The sequence below is a fragment of the Fusarium oxysporum genome, chromosome III, assembly GCF_013085055.1.
Source record: "Fusarium oxysporum Fo47 chromosome III, complete sequence".
NCBI lineage: Eukaryota > Fungi > Ascomycota > Sordariomycetes > Hypocreales > Nectriaceae > Fusarium > Fusarium oxysporum.
Genome location: NC_072842.1, coordinates 1,483,082 through 1,498,822, shown reverse-complemented (window position 1 = coordinate 1,498,822; position 15,741 = coordinate 1,483,082). Strand labels below are relative to the sequence as shown.

The window sequence follows — 15,741 nt, the reverse complement described above, 5'->3', positions numbered from 1 at the left end:
GTTACAGCATGGGTATCTCATGCATGCGGCCTCCCCGCGCCTGCAGTGCACGGTTCAGGTAACGGGCCAACCCGTGCCGTGCGCGGGCAGGAGCCAGGAGCCAGGAGCTTAACATGGAATGCATGCGGCCTGCCCTGCGACCCGATGTTAACTTGACTTCAACCCCAAACCTCGAAATCAAACATCGCTCAAACTCGCCATCGCCATCTTCCTCCCGCTTGATGACCAGGCCATGATACTGGAGACTCGCCGATCACTTCGGCCATGACCGCTACTCCCTCTCTGGCTCCGGCCGTACCTCCTGCCCGTCCGCCAGCCCCACGCCCCAAATCGGTTGCCTTTGATACCGAGTCGCCGACCTCTGCCGATATGGCCTCACCTACTCGTCGTCCGTTACGCTCTAATGCTACCGATCCCTTGTCCGACCGAGCGACTTCGCTTCTGATACGTCGTACCCTCTGCTCCCCTCAGCTGGGAGAGAAGAGCCGCGATTCGCAAGTGCCTATCGACGAGCTGCTTCCACCATTGACTAGTCGCAATGATGTCGACCTTCAGTTGTACGCCCTGCTCGCTATTATCATGAGAGAATTCGTGCAGAGCTGGTATAGCAAAATCACTACGGACGAACACTTTGTATCAGAGATATTGCACATTATCGCCCACTGTTCGCGGGCCTTGGAACAGCGGTTCCGCAAGGTTGATCTGGAGAGCTTGGTGTTGGACGAGATACCTGACTTGCTGGACAAGCACATAACGTGTGAGGACTTGAACTCTGCGATGCCGTTCCTATCTAACGGTGACTAGCCTACCGGATCTCTCATAGCCCTATCGCCAGACAGCCTGTTGAGGTCGACCCTCGAGAGGCCTACCACGCCATGTGCCCTCTGCCACACCTTGCACCAGTCCCCCACCCAGATTGCCCAGACACGATATCCGACCAGAAAGAGAATGAAGCATTGTATCGCCAATTGCTGGTTCAGGGCGTCCTCGCGATCCTGTTGCCCACAGAAGACCTCGAGAACCCTTGTCTCACGTCTCTCGTTGAACAGATCTTTTCGGAGCTTATCATTGGTAACGTTATAGCCAATAAGGCCTCTCAGCCATGGATGCTGTATGAGGGCATCTGCATCACGGCCAGGGTTTTGCGACAGGGAAATGACCAAGGGGTAGTGGTTGCAGAGACCCAAAACGATTCCGGTGGGCCCAAGGTTGACGTAAAAGGCCGTCGCAGCTGGTCTGTAAGGTCTATGTTCCTTGCCGTTATTCAGCTTGGGATGCTGGTAGTTGCCTCGCTGCGGTTTATCACGACTGCTCTGGTGATGGCATCGTCTCTTCCCGCTAGGGCCACGCCCTTAGACGAGAAAGAAGCTTTGCTGGATCACGACAAGTCTCCGCCGAGGTCATCCGACCCCGTTAAGGCGCCGATCCTATCGTGTCGAGTATGGACATGTCTTGGAAATCTGTTTGAGCTCAGCTTGCGCATGCCTTGGCTGGATGGATTTCTATCACTTTTACAATACGGCGCGGTCAACGGACCTGGACGAATCGCTGGCCATGATGGCCCTATTGACAGGTAAGATATGAGCGTTTCTATTCCACTTCCTCACACCTATACCGTCACCAGACAGTATTCACCTCGCATGAGTTTGAAGTCACTGGACCTCCTGAAGCTCCAGTGAGCTTTCAGAACAATAATTTCTTCAGCGGCACAGGCATGGTCAAACGGCCCGCCTTGTCTTGGGAGCGGCCCATGCCGTCTATAACCTCTTCCATACCGCCATCTTCGCACGCCCACGCAGCCCACACCCCACAATTACAACACGAGGATAATCAAACCAAGACAAGACCCTTTTTCTTGTCATGTTTCTCGTGGTCGCGATCATGATTGATATGGGTCTCGGGATTTGGGCTTTCAACCAATCGAAAGGCATAGCGCTGTCTTTGGCATCTGATTGCTTGACAAGGTGCACGAAGCTAGGCCTTTTCATCCAGCGAAATGTCAAGATTACGCGCCCTGCCCATGTCAGCTTCTCCAAAGGGACCACCCGCTCTTTGAAGATGCAGCAATGAGCTTGAATTGACTCTCGCTCCGTGCCGCGCCACCCGTTATAAGACTACCTTTATCATTTCCGAAGAGGTTATGCTATGCTAGCCTGTTGAAACCATACTCAAGATTTTCACCTCAGTCTTGGCCACAACTCTCGCGAACCTTCCAGGAGCGGTCTGGCTTGACCGGGCTGGTCTGACCGGTCGGCCTCAACTCTTTCTCAGAACCCGAGACATGTTGGATCCATCAGAGTCTTCTGCACCCTCCACGCGGAGCTGTTACACGATCCTTGACGATGAAGGAGTGGTTCGAGAACAGGGCTGACTGGTCATATGCTACCCACACTCAACCGCGGCCTGATTGTAAACCTGTTGTGTAATCTCACATCTCTATCTGCATGAGAGACCTATACCGACGCGGACGACGAATGTGCCTCCTCATCCATTTCCCCGCACCTTGCAAGCCTCGCCTTGTAGAGCTTTCCCTGGTCCCAATTAGGTCCATATCCATCTAACGTGGGACGGATCAACATGGAGACACCACTTTATGCGCCAGCCCAGAGAGAGTGAAAGCCAATAGGCTAATAACTGCCTCGTCTCGCCTTGAGCTTTGTTGCTCACCCTCACATTGCATTGCATTGCATCACATCACACCGGCTAGCCCGACATACCCTCGACGTGCCCCTTATTGCATATAACGTTCCCGATCATTGAACCCCCCACGTTGTACTACCTCAAATACAGAGTAAGGCCAATACGTGCTAACCTATCTCTCTCTCACAGACTCCTCTCGCATCACATTAATTCCCTCTTCTCTCCCTCGAATCTGCCCCCTCTTCTGCGTACCCTTCGCGGTGTCCTCTTTCCCAATAACGCCCCTGGTAAGACGACCTTGTTCCCACCATCTTCCGAAGCCGAGCTGCAAGCCCTGCGTCGTAGAGCCGCTAAGTCTCTTTGGGGGTTGCTACCGAAGGGTGTGGGAAGGCTTTATTTTGGTGGTCGCTTATGGCGGCGAAGTGCTGAGAGCGAGGGTGATTTATCAGATGACGAGGATCTGGTAGATGAAATGGAGAGGCTGCTTCTTGTGCTAGACGATGAGTACTGCAACAAGCATCTGATGTACAGCATTCTTGAGCTGCTACTTGCTCGCCTGATGCCTGAACTGACGGAGAAAAGTGTGACGGAGCTTTGGGAAGAAAGACTTGGCTGAATAGATCTGTAGACGCTCTTTTAGATTGATGATACCCCTTTGTTGACAAGTTAATAATGCTTAATCAGAGTTAAGAGAAGTCACGGCATTATGGAACGATAAGGGTCAAGACCAAGGACATTCCTAAATGCACAAATGCCGCCCATTCAACTAAAGAAAGGATGCCCTCGACTGCCAGACATTTGACTACCTCCAGCACACCCCCGACCTTCTCGTGGGCTACGCTCAACCAAAATCAGCACTCATTTCCTCAACCAAAGAGCCTCTTCGGTCTCTATTCCGTTGCCGCCCTGAAAACCACAGCGACCTCAACAGGGCGCTTTGTAAACCATGTGCCACCTCGTTCCCCGTAACGTGTCATGCCATACCATGCCATGCCGTGCCTCGCAGCAGATATCTTCTCGTCTTTGAACAGAATATAGACAAGAAATGATGATGATATAAAGAAACGAGCGTATGCGCAGACAATTAATCCCTCCACGTCAATGCCGTAAAATGCAACCAGGAAAAAAGAAGAGACGTATATGGGGAAAAAAGAACATTCAGAAAAGGAAACAAACATTGACAAACGCATCATGTTGCGTTGCCCCTTAAACTGTTGTTGCCGAGATCGTCGCCCTGATGTGTACCCCTTCCCTGCTACCATGTTGTCCTTGACCCCATCATTTCCACCTATTTCTGATCCTCTGCCTCTTCCTTCACACCTCGTATTCGAAACGAGCAGTTTTGAATTGTAGCTTCGTGTGGACGACTGTTTGTATATGATTCTTCGGGCTCGCGCGAGCGGCAGAATAAACGTTCCAAGCGTGGTATCGAGTATAAGAAAAAGTTCGCTCCCGTTAACCTGGGGTTTCTGTTATTTTAATTTCGGTTTTTTTTTTAATAAATAGTCATCCAAAGTGCGGTTGGAAATGCAAAACAGACTCAACAAACACTTCAAATCGTGGCCAATGCCATCAGATTTTGAATGCTCTTATAGTCCGTTACCCGCGTGAGCAGGACGCTGACCCAAAATGGCCCCAACCACGGTATTCTAAGCCCCCTTATGCCCTCGGGGAAATCCCATTTGAAAAGAGACTTGATTGATAAGACATAGGTACGAAAAAGAAACACACAGTCAATGCTATGAGTATGGCCCGACTTCAAGCCGATTCCATCTTCGTCGGCAGGAGGACAGGGGCTTCAACATCGCCTTCCGGGATTCGAGACAGTCCTCCTATCGACGGTCTACCTTGGTGGATCTTGAGCTTTTTGGTCAGCTGAACGATTGACATATAATCGTTGGAATCGAAAGTGCCAGCAGTCTGGATGTAATTCAGGAGTGTCTGTGCAGCCCGGCGGGCGTCCTCCTGGGAGGGCGAGACTGGAGATGAATCGACAGGTGTGGATGAAGTAGCACTTGTCGCTGCTGTGGATCGATTTATACTTGAGTTGCTGCTACTGCGGCGCAGCATTGGAGGGGGTGAGTTGACGTTGGTATCGATACTAAACGGCGCCTGAAGTTCATGCTGCGGCGATTCTAAAGCCGACGACGGTGCGGTCGAAGATGGAGGGTGGCGAGGAGTCATTGGTTCCGTTGACGATGAGACTTGATTCACGTAGTCAATGTTGAGTGACGGGAATGTGTTGCTTCTCTTCTCTCTGTGCTGGAAGTCGGTACCTCGAAGTTGATCCATAGGGAAACCTCCTACATTGGGGTCGGGAGAGAAAGTGAAAGTTCCAGTCGGGCTCATGGTGCCAGCTGAGAATGAAGAGGCCGTGTTATCTCGAAAGTCGCTCGAAAGTGAAGTTGTTGACTGGGACTCGGGATGCTTATACCCGAAGTCAAAGTCTATTCCATCAGCGTGTGCCTCCTCATCGCTCCGACTTCCTGAAAGGGGTGAAAGCTGGCCCGTTGGCGAAGGCGATAAATCGCTCGACTTCGAGGCAAGTGTCGAGAGTCTTGCACTATCCGGAATGTTTGCCTCTGAAGCCCGCCGCATCAACTTGCCTGGTCCAATTCCATGCTTTTGTTTAAATTTCTGCAGCCAGCTGCTATTCAAATTGTTCAAGACACTCTCCTGGTTTCCACTCGCATGAGCAAAAAGCCTCGCCTGTTCCATAATCTCCTCGTCGCTGACTTGGAATCCTCGTTGTTGCTGTCTCCTGACGTAGTTGCTGAGTGTCCGGTCGAAATCTGGATGCTTGCCCTTGCCACGCTTGACAGCGGCATTTTCTGGCTCTTGGTCTCGCTTTAAATACTGATCTTTATGCCTCAAAACCTTCGAAACCGTGCTGTTGTCAAGTTTGTCAGATTCTCCATGGCAAATTGTAACTTTGGATCCAAAATGCCTACCTTCTTTCAACGCCGAATCGGGCTCCAATATCGGCTTGTCGGGTACCAGGGTTATCTTCATGGAATTGGCACATGGCTCGTTTCTGTTCCGTGGTAAGAGTCTTCCTCGATTTCTCGTGCTGTGTCGGTAACCTAGGGGGTTCCACGGGCGGTGCGCTGGTAGCAGGTGTCATTGATAATGGTGGTGCCGAGTAACTCTGTGGCGGAGCCGGGTTTGTCAGCTGGCTCGGCCAAGTTGTATTCAGAAGGGGGAGTTGATGATGAGCCATAGGAGTTGGGGATGGCTGTATCATCTGATGTGTTTGCGGTGGTGGAGGAGGCATTCGATTTAATGATTCCGAGGGCAGTCCATGACTGACAAAGGCGCCAAAGGATGGATATTCAGTCAAGGGACTTGCGCTATATGGGCTCTGACTGTAAGGGCTCATGCTTGTCCAGGCATCGCTCCCATATCCATTACTCTGGGCCATGGTGCTATCATGTCCCATTGTAGTTGTCCCATTGGGGTTGTTCATTGTTTGTATGTGCTGCCTAGCTGGCACCGGATGAGGAAAAGGAGGCTTTGAAGCCGTTTAATATATTGATAGATCCAACAGTCTCGTCTGCAAGAATTCTCGGGGAACAAGATGTGAAACGGTGGGTGCCGAGTTCCTGGAAGCTGGAAGCGAAGATGGAGGGAACAAAAGGACTTGGTGTGATGTTGCTCACATTTGACACCAGTCGATGGGGAGATGCATCGTCTTGCCCGAATTGGTTCCTAAAAGTGCAAAAGTGAATTGAATCCAGGTTTACCGTCGATCCCTCCAGTTCCAGCTCAGGGCAATTTGTTCCGTGCTAGATAGGAGTTGATTATATTGCAGCAAACCTTTTGCACAGCCCAACGAAGCGCACGAACAACGCAAGCACTCAAACCCGCAGCAGATTCAGCCTCAACGACGGTGCAGTGGAGTTTAGAACTAGTCAGGCCGCGGAAAGTTGACCTCAACTTCTGACCCTCGAGCCGGTTGTTTGTTTGTGAGCCCTTTCTTTCTCCGACGGGAAACGGCTTGTCTTTCAACACGCAAGCACACCAAAGTGAGACACAGCGGGAAGTTTCTTTTACTTGCTTTTTCCTCGTTGAGCTCGTGGAGATTGCGGAGACAGCAGAACCGTCTCAGGATAAACGCGGCAGGGCAATGTACGAAGGCAAGACAAGAACGGATTGAGTCGGTGGAGGGTGGGCCGGCGGATGAGGAAAGCCACAGGGCAGCGAGCCGTAACGATGCCTAGAAAGGACCGCCAGTAGCTCGATCCGGACGGCAATCTCAAGACAGAGTTTTGATGGTGGACCGCAAAACTTGAGGCGGACGTTCCAACACGAGGCCAGGCCGTTAGGAGTATATCGTTTTCAAGATGTGTAGTGTAGCGTAGTGTAGTGCAAACAAGCGAGACCTAAAGCCATACGCATTGCTACATATGTAAAGATGAGACCCCAGAGGTTGACCTTCTCCATATACATATGCAGAACGCACGAGGAATACCGACGAGGGTGTGGGGGGTTTTCCTCACAAGGGGGGGAGGGGTGTCTCCTGTAACTGAGCGATCAAGGAGTGGTGTGTGTGGGAGGGTAGTGGGTAAAAGCCAGAAAGCTGTACAGAGTAGACAACTGATGAATTCTGAAGACGCCGTCTAAGTGTGTGTACATGTGCATTTAGGTGTGGATGAAGCTGATAAAGACGGAGAGTGGCTCAAACCGTGTATGACAGGACGTTGAACGCTCAGCGGGAGACTTCACGCGTGTAGGCAAGACAGAGGCTCACACACAGACACATACTCACCCGCCAACAAGCGCAGCAAATTATTCAGAACCTGAAATGGCAGACAACAGACCTTCGAGGTAATGGGATGGACGCTTTCGGATTCGGGGATAGACCGGTGAGCTAGGGTATAGTACTATGGAGCTCTCAGCCGACTCTTCTTCTCGTCGTTGATCCTGGCCAGGCCATCGCCAGGTCGGGAAAAGCCAGAGAATCGTCAGCCGTTGGAAGAAGACGTGGGTAGGCACAAAGGCCCTGGCCCGCAGCCATCTGATAGGTGAAGACTGTCTCAGGAAAGGGTTTTCAATCAAACCAATTTCCATAGACACAAGCTTCTGATCAACGGAACGGGAAGCGGAAGAAGCAACGAGTAAAGCATAATGGGCCGTGGGATAAGACCAGGGAAGTCCTCTCTGGTCATGCCGTTCCTCTGAAGTTAATAGGGTTTCCTCGTATTCCCCTCCCTTTACTCTTGATTTTACCTTTCCAGAAGGGCTGGTTTTGTTTTCAGACCTGTCAGCCCATTTCACCCTCTTATCCCGTTCCTGCTGTGTTGCGTAGTAGAAGATTGGCCATGCCCTCGTGAAGGTTGAGCAATGGGAGGGCTCAGAGCTGGTGAGGATGAGGTCAGAAGATGGGGCGTTCCGTATCAGTGTCCACTGCCGGGTCCTGTAAAGAGGAGAAGGAAGAAAATGTCGCGCCCGAGCTAGAGAGATAGTCCATCTGAAAACCATCGACTTGCAGCTTTCATAGGGCATCTCTGTCTAATCTAGAAAGCGCGGCGCGCCAAAATCCATGCACTCTGATGGGAAATGGCTAACTAGGCTCGGTTTAAACTGGAGAAGGTTGAGAGAGAGTTGTAATAGGTCAGACGTTTCTCCCGAAAGGAGTCCACTTCGATGGTTGGTCACCTGTTAGAACGGATCCCCCCCAGACGAAACCTGGTCAGGCCAGGCTTGGGAGCCCAAGCTCTGAATCGTAATATTAACATGCTGGTTCTAGTATAATGCTCAGTCCGGGACGGGACAGTGGTAGCAAGGAATCGAAATGGCACAAAGTAAGATCGACTGACGGGACACGGATTAGATACAGAGCATGCAGAAAAATGCAGTTGCAGCGGCATGCCCGGCCACTCTCGAGAGCAGGGGTCTATGATAACCCTTGTGCTTGATGTAAAGGAAATTCCAATGACCAAGGATGATTATCGCCGACCATGAGCGAGTTGACATTAACTTTGGGGTCTGCTCCATCCATGGAAAGTGAAAATGACACCGAGGCATGGGTGGCAGCGAGGATACCAATTCAGCTTATTAGCCCGAAACACAACAATCGTTCAGCTTCAGCCTCGGGCGGATCAGCCCGCGGCTTCATCTCTTTCTCTCTGATAGACTGATGCACACTCTTCTTTCCTTCCCGAGCATGTAACTCTGATACACGGAGCACTTCAAGGTCAAAGCCCGACCGGAAGGCGAGATCCGGGAGCTCAGACTGTCTCAAAGGGAAGACGGGGCGGAGATGGGGTGAGTGAGAAGGGAGGGGATTGATGAACAAGGCTTTGGTTGTTTGATTCGCTCAGCCTTGTTCCTCATCTTCTGCCCTAGCCATGGCTTTCTCCCTTGCCTCTCGCGTCTCCTCGCCTCGCCTTGCTTGCTTGCCTCGTGGTCCCAGGATGGCACAGCCATAACTTGTGTAATAAAGCAAGTGCCTCAGGATGTTAAGGGTCCTCATCGCTAACAAAGAGAGACATGGGCCCCGAAGCTTCATTCAAGCACCCTTGTCTTTTGCATCTGTTTGCTCCTCCAAGCCCTTAGGCCGAAGCCATTGGGCGGCATGGCTTACGGGTCAAGGTCTAGTGCAGTCAAATATCGTGGCCGTGGAGATACGGCACAATGTAAACTTGCAAGCCCAGTCCAAACCAGGAGGAAGAAGCGAGAATTCGTGTTGGCTATCTCACTGTAACAAACTGGCGCACGTGGTCCACCTGACGTTGTGACGTTGTGACGTTGTGACGTTGATTTTTTTTTTCTTTCCTTCCCGTCTTGAGTTATTTAGGTGTGTGATGGAGCCGACAAAAAGATGTCAGATGCATCTTGATTTCATCCTGACCAGTTGCAACGTTAATCGTGAATCCCGTTCATGATGATCCTTTCTGTTTGATCTTATCGATTGTAGTTTAGTTCATATCGCTGATAGTTTCGTGTGTCTTGTTCGCTTTATGCGGACGAGCAACCATGTCGAGCGAAGACTATCTCTGCCACCAATATCAAACCCCCTTCCACCTTAGTCGGCACCATGATGACATCGTGCTCGGGATGCCGCAACTGGAATGTCGGTGGGTCAAAAATTTCCAGCCATGTCATCCTATCCTGTGTCTTGAAGGACATCGATGGACTGAAGGTGCCATGGTACGGCGCCCAGTAGCATTTTGATACCTTGCGTTGCTTTGCCGTGGCTTCACTGTGGATGGAAGACGAAGATCGACCGCTACTCTGAGCAAGGTCGAACTGGGGCTTGCCAGGCCCTAGGCATGGACAGGTCAGGTCAAGGACAGAGGCAGGCTAGTGGGACGGCCCTTTCTGGAGCCAGTTTGACAGCCGCCGCCTGCCGCCCATGGCATGGCCTAGTCCATCCCATCAGCATCCATGTCTGGCATCCATGGCACTGGAGTACATTCCCTTGTCCATGTCGCGGTCTTTTGTCATGGTCCTGCTTTTCTGAGCGACTGATGGTAAGTTGTGAGAGGGATGGTGATTGCTCGAGTAGCATTCTCATTTCTTCAACTTTCGTATCCAAGCAACAGAGTCGGGATGAGGGATCAACATCTTGGCTGGATCCTGATGGGGGTGGCTAGCGCAATCCCCGGAGGGTTCAATCAATGGACATGCAGATGCGGCCACCATCATGAGCTTGCCCCAGATATTTTGTCATTGGGCAGCAAAGTGTGCATACCTGTTCTACTGTATCATTGTTTGCTTGTCCCTATTAATCCTGATCAAAGCTGCGACACGATGCGACAGATGAATGCATGGATGATGAGCGGGCGGGCAGAGGAAGAGACAGAGGTAGTGAAGGAGGGGGGAGAAAAGCTGTGGCGCGCCATAGACGGTCCAATCCGTCTGCCGGGTGTTGTTCCAGTTGGCCAGTTTGATCAAGATCCCTGGCCCCGGGCTCTAGTACATAGGTCGAATGTAATCTGATGGTGTCTAGCATATGCTTGCTTTGAGGTTGACTTTGACAGAGTGATGGAAGACAACAGTGAGTAGATGATGCAGCTAGACAGAAAGGAGGATGGAACTCCTGAGACTCCAAACGGACTGATGTATATGTCAATGTGTAACTGACCTATCTTACCTTGAGATATCGAGCTTGAGGTCTGATGAGGAATTGAAGTAAGATAGTTCACAACGACGGCACTTGCAAAGGTACCTGAATGAATAATCAAGGCAGGTACGACCTACCTACCTCATATGCCCACGTCGATCTGGACTCACCAGGGAATTCTGAGCTCCGGGTGCCCCTGTATGAAGCAGCCAAGCTTGACCATAAGCAGACAAAACACAAAGAGAGAAAAAACGAGGCCTTCCAAGTGGGAAGATGATGACGAGAAAGGATCGCGGCCGCTCGGGAGAGATCTACTAGGTTAAGTACGATGTATACTCACTCAGTCTCATCTCATCTCATCTCATCTCATGACAGAAGCATCATGCCGGTGCGCTAACTTAGCATGTCATCCATTGCCATGCACTAAACGCCCGGTGTAAAAATTCGCGTATAAGTGGCCGAAATCAACCAATCGCTCTGCAATTCTCTGCTTTGATATCGATATTAATCGTGTGCCTCGCAGAGTGTTTGGCCAAAGGTTGCTAGTCAGGCGCTGGCAGGGGTCGTTCAGTCAGCCAGTCAATCAGTCAATCAATTGATGCTCTCTCAGGGGTGTTCCTTGTTGATGTTGTAGGTTGAGGATGGATGGACTCTCTTAGGCGCCATCTACCCCTTGTGCTTCGATTGAGATCTCATCAACACTGCAGATGTTCTGCACCTGATGATGCTCATAATCTTTTCACCTATAGTGAGGCCGCAGGTAACTATTAGACTTAATGTTGTGCTTTTATAGCGGGTTCAACCTTATCTGGCATTTGTTGAGCCTTCCGTAGCGCCGTGCTGCCGCAATTACCCAAACAACTAAGATAACTGTTATATATCCGCAGTAGGCTGTATTCAGCATAGGCAGACCAGACTATTTTGTTTAATGAAAATTGTACGACACAGACACTTATGGGGTAACTATGGCCCATAATTCTTGAATCTCATCATCTTTTACAAAAAAGTTAAAAGATGACTTCCCTGTTCTGCAGCCACTCTACCTGCTGCTGATGTTGTTATGTGACTTTTTCACCACCTCACCACCTTGTGTGCGCAGTAACTTAAGAACCTTACTTTATTGTGGAGATGACCTAGCAAGAGAGACTGTTGGTTTACTGCTCAACTCCCCCCTGGCCCTTTGCTTCCCGCTAACCTTGTTTAAGCCTGGTGCGGGCTTCGGGACGTTTTTCTCGCCAAAGAGGCTTGAGCTCTCCGCCTTTCACGAATCGTCTCTTACCGCCGCCATCAAGAAAGGCTAAGGGTCGGGTGCAGTACTAAGTTCCCTTAATCAGTAAAAAGTAAGCTAGCTGGGGTGTGGACGGAACGGAGCGCATGTTTGATGCTCTACTGTAGGTGTACATTAATTACCTTAGTACCTATGAGATCCCTCTGATGCTACTCCGTACCTCTCTCTCCTGTCAACATCATCCTGTAAGCACATTTAGTAGGTACCTTGGCTGGTTCGGGTACAGCTAATCGCCTTGGCAACTGATGGTCTGTTTCACTTGTCTCAATGAAGACGGCCAATTTCTTACTAGGGGATCACAACAGGAAATGCCCTAAAAGTCGAACCCTTTTTACTGTTTTTCTCTCATTCTCCCGTCTCGACTATAAGCGCCGTGAAAGAATCTACGCATAACCTGATTCGTAGGCCTCAAACCCCTGCGTCTGCGTCTGCATCTGTAGCTGCAGCTGCAGCTGCATATCCCACGCTTCTGCTGGGCAATCCGGCCGCAGATCAAGAGGCCCTCGGTTATGCAGGTCGAACCACTCCCAACTGCATCCCATTCCCGCTCTGCTTCTGCTGGTTGACATCAGATGGTGGCGTTTTGTCCATTTGAATGTCACCGTTACCGCATTTATACCCGTCAATTGACCTGTTGCTGCTGTAACTATAGCTTTCAATTCGGCTGGGTCTCAATCTTTCAATCCGCAAACAGGCCACCCCCAGGAGCAATGGTGACGGTGACTTATTATCTGTCAGCTCTCTCATGTTACGAGAATCGGTATCATAAACCTTGCTCGGGTTTGTTCTTGGAAATATCTCCGCTCGGTCAAGCCTTTATGCATTTCAGCCGCCTGGATGAATGACAACGCGCCAAGATGTTGTAGCCATCCATCAATTGATGACTGGCTGCACTTTTATCATCGAGAATCATTCATTTTGTTTCATTTTTCGAGCAAATTGATTGTAACTCCTTGCTGAACAACCAACAATAGTAACTGCCGGGCTTACTTCTGCTTGCGCAATACCACCGTTGCTTTTTCTTTCATCCCGGAAAACTAACCCGGACATAGGCTTTCGTATAAAATCCACGTCCGTAGTTACTCCGTTCCGTCTTGCTCGCCATCTTCATCTTAAATCTCGCCCTTCCTTGTTCATCGTCGTCTGCCGTTGACCCAAAATTTTCTCTCCCCTGCTCTAGACCCATCAGCCTGCCCTGTGAGTGTGCACGCCACTTCTGACTTCCCCCGGAAACTATTGTGCCGATCATTATCGTGCCTGGTTGAGCCAAGTCGATACTTCTTGTCAACCAGACGTGCTCGTAGCCGTGCATCCATTGTCAGCCCTGTTCATATTGAACATTTCTGCTGCTGCTGTTATTGTTGTCGTAGTAGTAATCAGCATCCCATCCATCCCACTCAAGGCTCCCCTGGTCTGTGAAGTTTCCTCCTCTCTCTCCGTCAGCCACTCGGAGCTAAACCAGAGTCGCAAACTGGTGGGTGGGTGGCATGGCTGCAGTAACAATTTGATGCGAAGCGGCGGTCCAAGCTATCTGGCAATGTCTCTCTAGCTCACCAAGCCTCTGGCGTTGCCGCGGGATCATCCCCTTCAATCTCTCCAAGGTTTTTCTTCATCGCTTGACAATGGTTACTGTTACAATGGTTAGCGTTGCTGTGAGCTTGGTACAATGCAACCCTAGCCGCCTTGGTGCAACGGATCAGACTGAGACTGGGATCATGGGCGCCCTGGCTCATCAACGAAGCAAGATCCCGACTGCATCGGGTAGATCAAGCTCACTGCGGCCTAACTACTTGTCCCTCCCATTCTCAATCTGTCTTGAGGCTGCTGCTGGGGTCGAGGGTCGTTGTCGGAGACTCCGGGGTAACCTACCAACATCCTCATCACACAGTTCGTGAGCCAGGCCAACGCGTTGAGGCTGATGCTTGACTGACTTGCCATAAACGATGGCCGTCTTGAAAACTTCCGTAATGCTTCGGTGAATGGCGTTGCACTATTTGCCAGCTCGATTAGCAATCCACGATTCCTAATTTGGATTTTGGACAGGAGGCTCCGCAGGGGACGGCCAAAAGGGCGCCCGCCACATGAAACTGATCTGACTTACAAAATCTTCAACAGTGCAGCGCGTAGATCGGAGCACGACAGGCTGAGAGTAATCAGGCTGCTTGCCCTTGGGCTTTGTGTACACGCGGACAAGGTTTAGCTTGTCCCACATGGCCTCCATCAGCTCATCAATGTTCCATCCGTGCTCGGAACTGATGGGGACAGCATTGGGAATTCGATAGAGAAGGTCAAGCTCCTCAATGCTAATGGAATCAATCTTGTTCAGACAGTAGACAACGGGAATATAACTGACGAGTTGGATCGTTAGCAAACTAAACTTATCTCGACTTTGAAAGCAGCTGTGTTTGCCACACTTCTTCACTTCAGCCTTACCTTCTGCTCTTTGCCTCGAGAACGTCGATCAGGTCATCAACGGTAGCGTCACACCGGATTGTAATGTCCGCAGAATTGATGCGATATTCGCTCATGACAGCCTTAATCTCGCCGTGGTCGATATGTGTCAGGGGTACAGTGCTGGTGATATTGAGGCCACCCTTGTCCTTCTTCCTGAAGGTGATGTTGGGGGGTTCCTTATTGATACGGATTCCGAAACCCTCGAGTTCCGCCTCAATCACCCGCTTATCCGTCAGAGGCTTATTGACATCCAGCACAATGAAGATCAGATGGCATGTCTTAGCGACGGCGATGACTTGTCGACCTCGACCTCGGCCATCCTTGGCACCCTCAATGATACCGGGAAGGTCAATAATCTGCAAGGGGGCACCTGGAGAAATCCATGTCAGCCACAATGTTTGACGCACAAAGGAGCCGCCTTCTGATGATGATGGAGGAGGAGGAGGAGGTGGTGGTGGTGGTGGTGGAATTGGAGATTGGGCATCAAGCCGAGAACAAGAAAATAGCCGCGCCGCACCGCATCCGTTGATCGAAGTGGAGGTGGAGATGGAGAAGGCGAGGGGGGAGGGATATCACAGACGACTAACCGTTATAGACAACTTGACCAGGCACAGAGGTCAAGGTGGTGAATTCGTAGGCGGCAGCCTCCGAGTGTTGGCCTGTCAGTCTGCTCATGAGCGTACTCTTGCCCACCGAAGGGAAGCCGATGAAGCCAATACTGGCTACGCCTGTTCTGGCCACATCGAAACCAGCACCTCCGCCACCACCTCCGCCGCTGGGAGTCAACAGTTCGCGCTTGAGCTTGGCCAACTTGGCCTTAAGCTGACCCAAATGGTACGAAGTCGCCTTGTTCTTCTGGGTTTTGGCCATCTGGTCACAAAGGTTAGAGCTGATCCCGGTTATCCATACGATAAAGAGTCCCCCATCGTGGGTTTGTGACCATCATCTTCTCCGATAGCGTCGTTTAGGGGAGGGTTCGATTAGAATATCACGTACTTCGGCCTCAATATCTTTGATCTGGTAGGGGAACCGGGGTTAGCCAAATCGTGGCACACAACATCTTTTGTGGAAAAGCTACATACCTTGTCCACTGTAGTCGCCATGATTGCGGTTGCGGTTGCAGAAGCTGTCTCGAGTCGATATTCGGTTGTTGTCTGGCCTCAGATCTCGGGTTCGTGGCCCAATTCGTGGTGTAAAGGCACTTTTGGTGATAAATTGCAAAGAAAGTTGAAAATGGCGGGGCACGACAGAAAAACCTGCTCCACACCTACGTCAGCCAGTTTGGCTTTCT

General features: G+C 50.8%; 3 protein-coding genes across 3 annotated transcripts; 1 reads left to right on the top strand and 2 right to left on the bottom strand.

Moving 5' to 3' along the window:
* Positions 1-264: 264 nt before the first annotated feature.
* On the top strand, positions 265-1,679 carry FOBCDRAFT_198380 (PXA domain-containing protein; the record flags this gene model as incomplete). Its single annotated transcript, XM_059608915.1, has 3 exons — positions 265-757; positions 805-1,573; positions 1,625-1,679. 3 exons carry the CDS (start codon positions 265-267, stop codon positions 1,677-1,679), a joined length of 1,317 nt encoding a protein of 438 aa, XP_059464405.1.
* Positions 1,680-4,150: 2,471 nt separating this feature from the next.
* Positions 4,151-6,597, bottom strand: FOBCDRAFT_20728 (uncharacterized protein). The gene is made up of 2 exons (XM_031175832.3): positions 5,592-6,597; positions 4,151-5,530 (listed from the first exon to the last, which is right to left on the bottom strand). The coding sequence occupies exons 1-2, from the start codon at positions 6,104-6,106 to the stop codon at positions 4,399-4,401; spliced, it is 1,647 nt and encodes a 548-aa protein (XP_031046965.1). The 5' UTR covers positions 6,107-6,597; the 3' UTR covers positions 4,151-4,398.
* Positions 6,598-13,603: 7,006 nt separating this feature from the next.
* Positions 13,604-15,728, bottom strand: FOBCDRAFT_217283 (P-loop containing nucleoside triphosphate hydrolase protein). Its single transcript, XM_059609481.1, has 6 exons — positions 15,533-15,728; positions 15,447-15,467; positions 15,038-15,320; positions 14,430-14,820; positions 14,098-14,344; positions 13,604-13,986 (listed from the first exon to the last, which is right to left on the bottom strand). The coding sequence occupies exons 1-6, from the start codon at positions 15,551-15,553 to the stop codon at positions 13,783-13,785; spliced, it is 1,167 nt and encodes a 388-aa protein (XP_059464404.1). The 5' UTR covers positions 15,554-15,728; the 3' UTR covers positions 13,604-13,782.
* Positions 15,729-15,741: the final 13 nt, after the last annotated feature.

What these genes read in the sequence shown, in the direction of transcription:
- FOBCDRAFT_20728 (XM_031175832.3), bottom strand. Translation starts at nt 6,106, where the DNA reads ATGAACAACCCCAATGGGACAACTACAATGGGACATGATAGCACCATG. An exon ending in CGATTCGGCGTTGAAAGAAG is followed by an intron (nt 5,531 to 5,591) that starts GTAGGCATTTTG and finishes ACTTGACAACAG; the next exon opens with CACGGTTTCGAAGGTTTTGA.
- FOBCDRAFT_217283 (XM_059609481.1), bottom strand. Translation starts at nt 15,553, where the DNA reads ATGGCGACTACAGTGGACAAG. An exon ending in TCAAAGATATTGAGGCCGAA is followed by an intron (nt 15,321 to 15,446) that starts GTACGTGATATT and finishes CTTTGTGACCAG; the next exon opens with ATGGCCAAAACCCAGAAGAA. An exon ending in CTCGAGGCAAAGAGCAGAAG is followed by an intron (nt 14,345 to 14,429) that starts GTAAGGCTGAAG and finishes CCAACTCGTCAG; the next exon opens with TTATATTCCCGTTGTCTACT.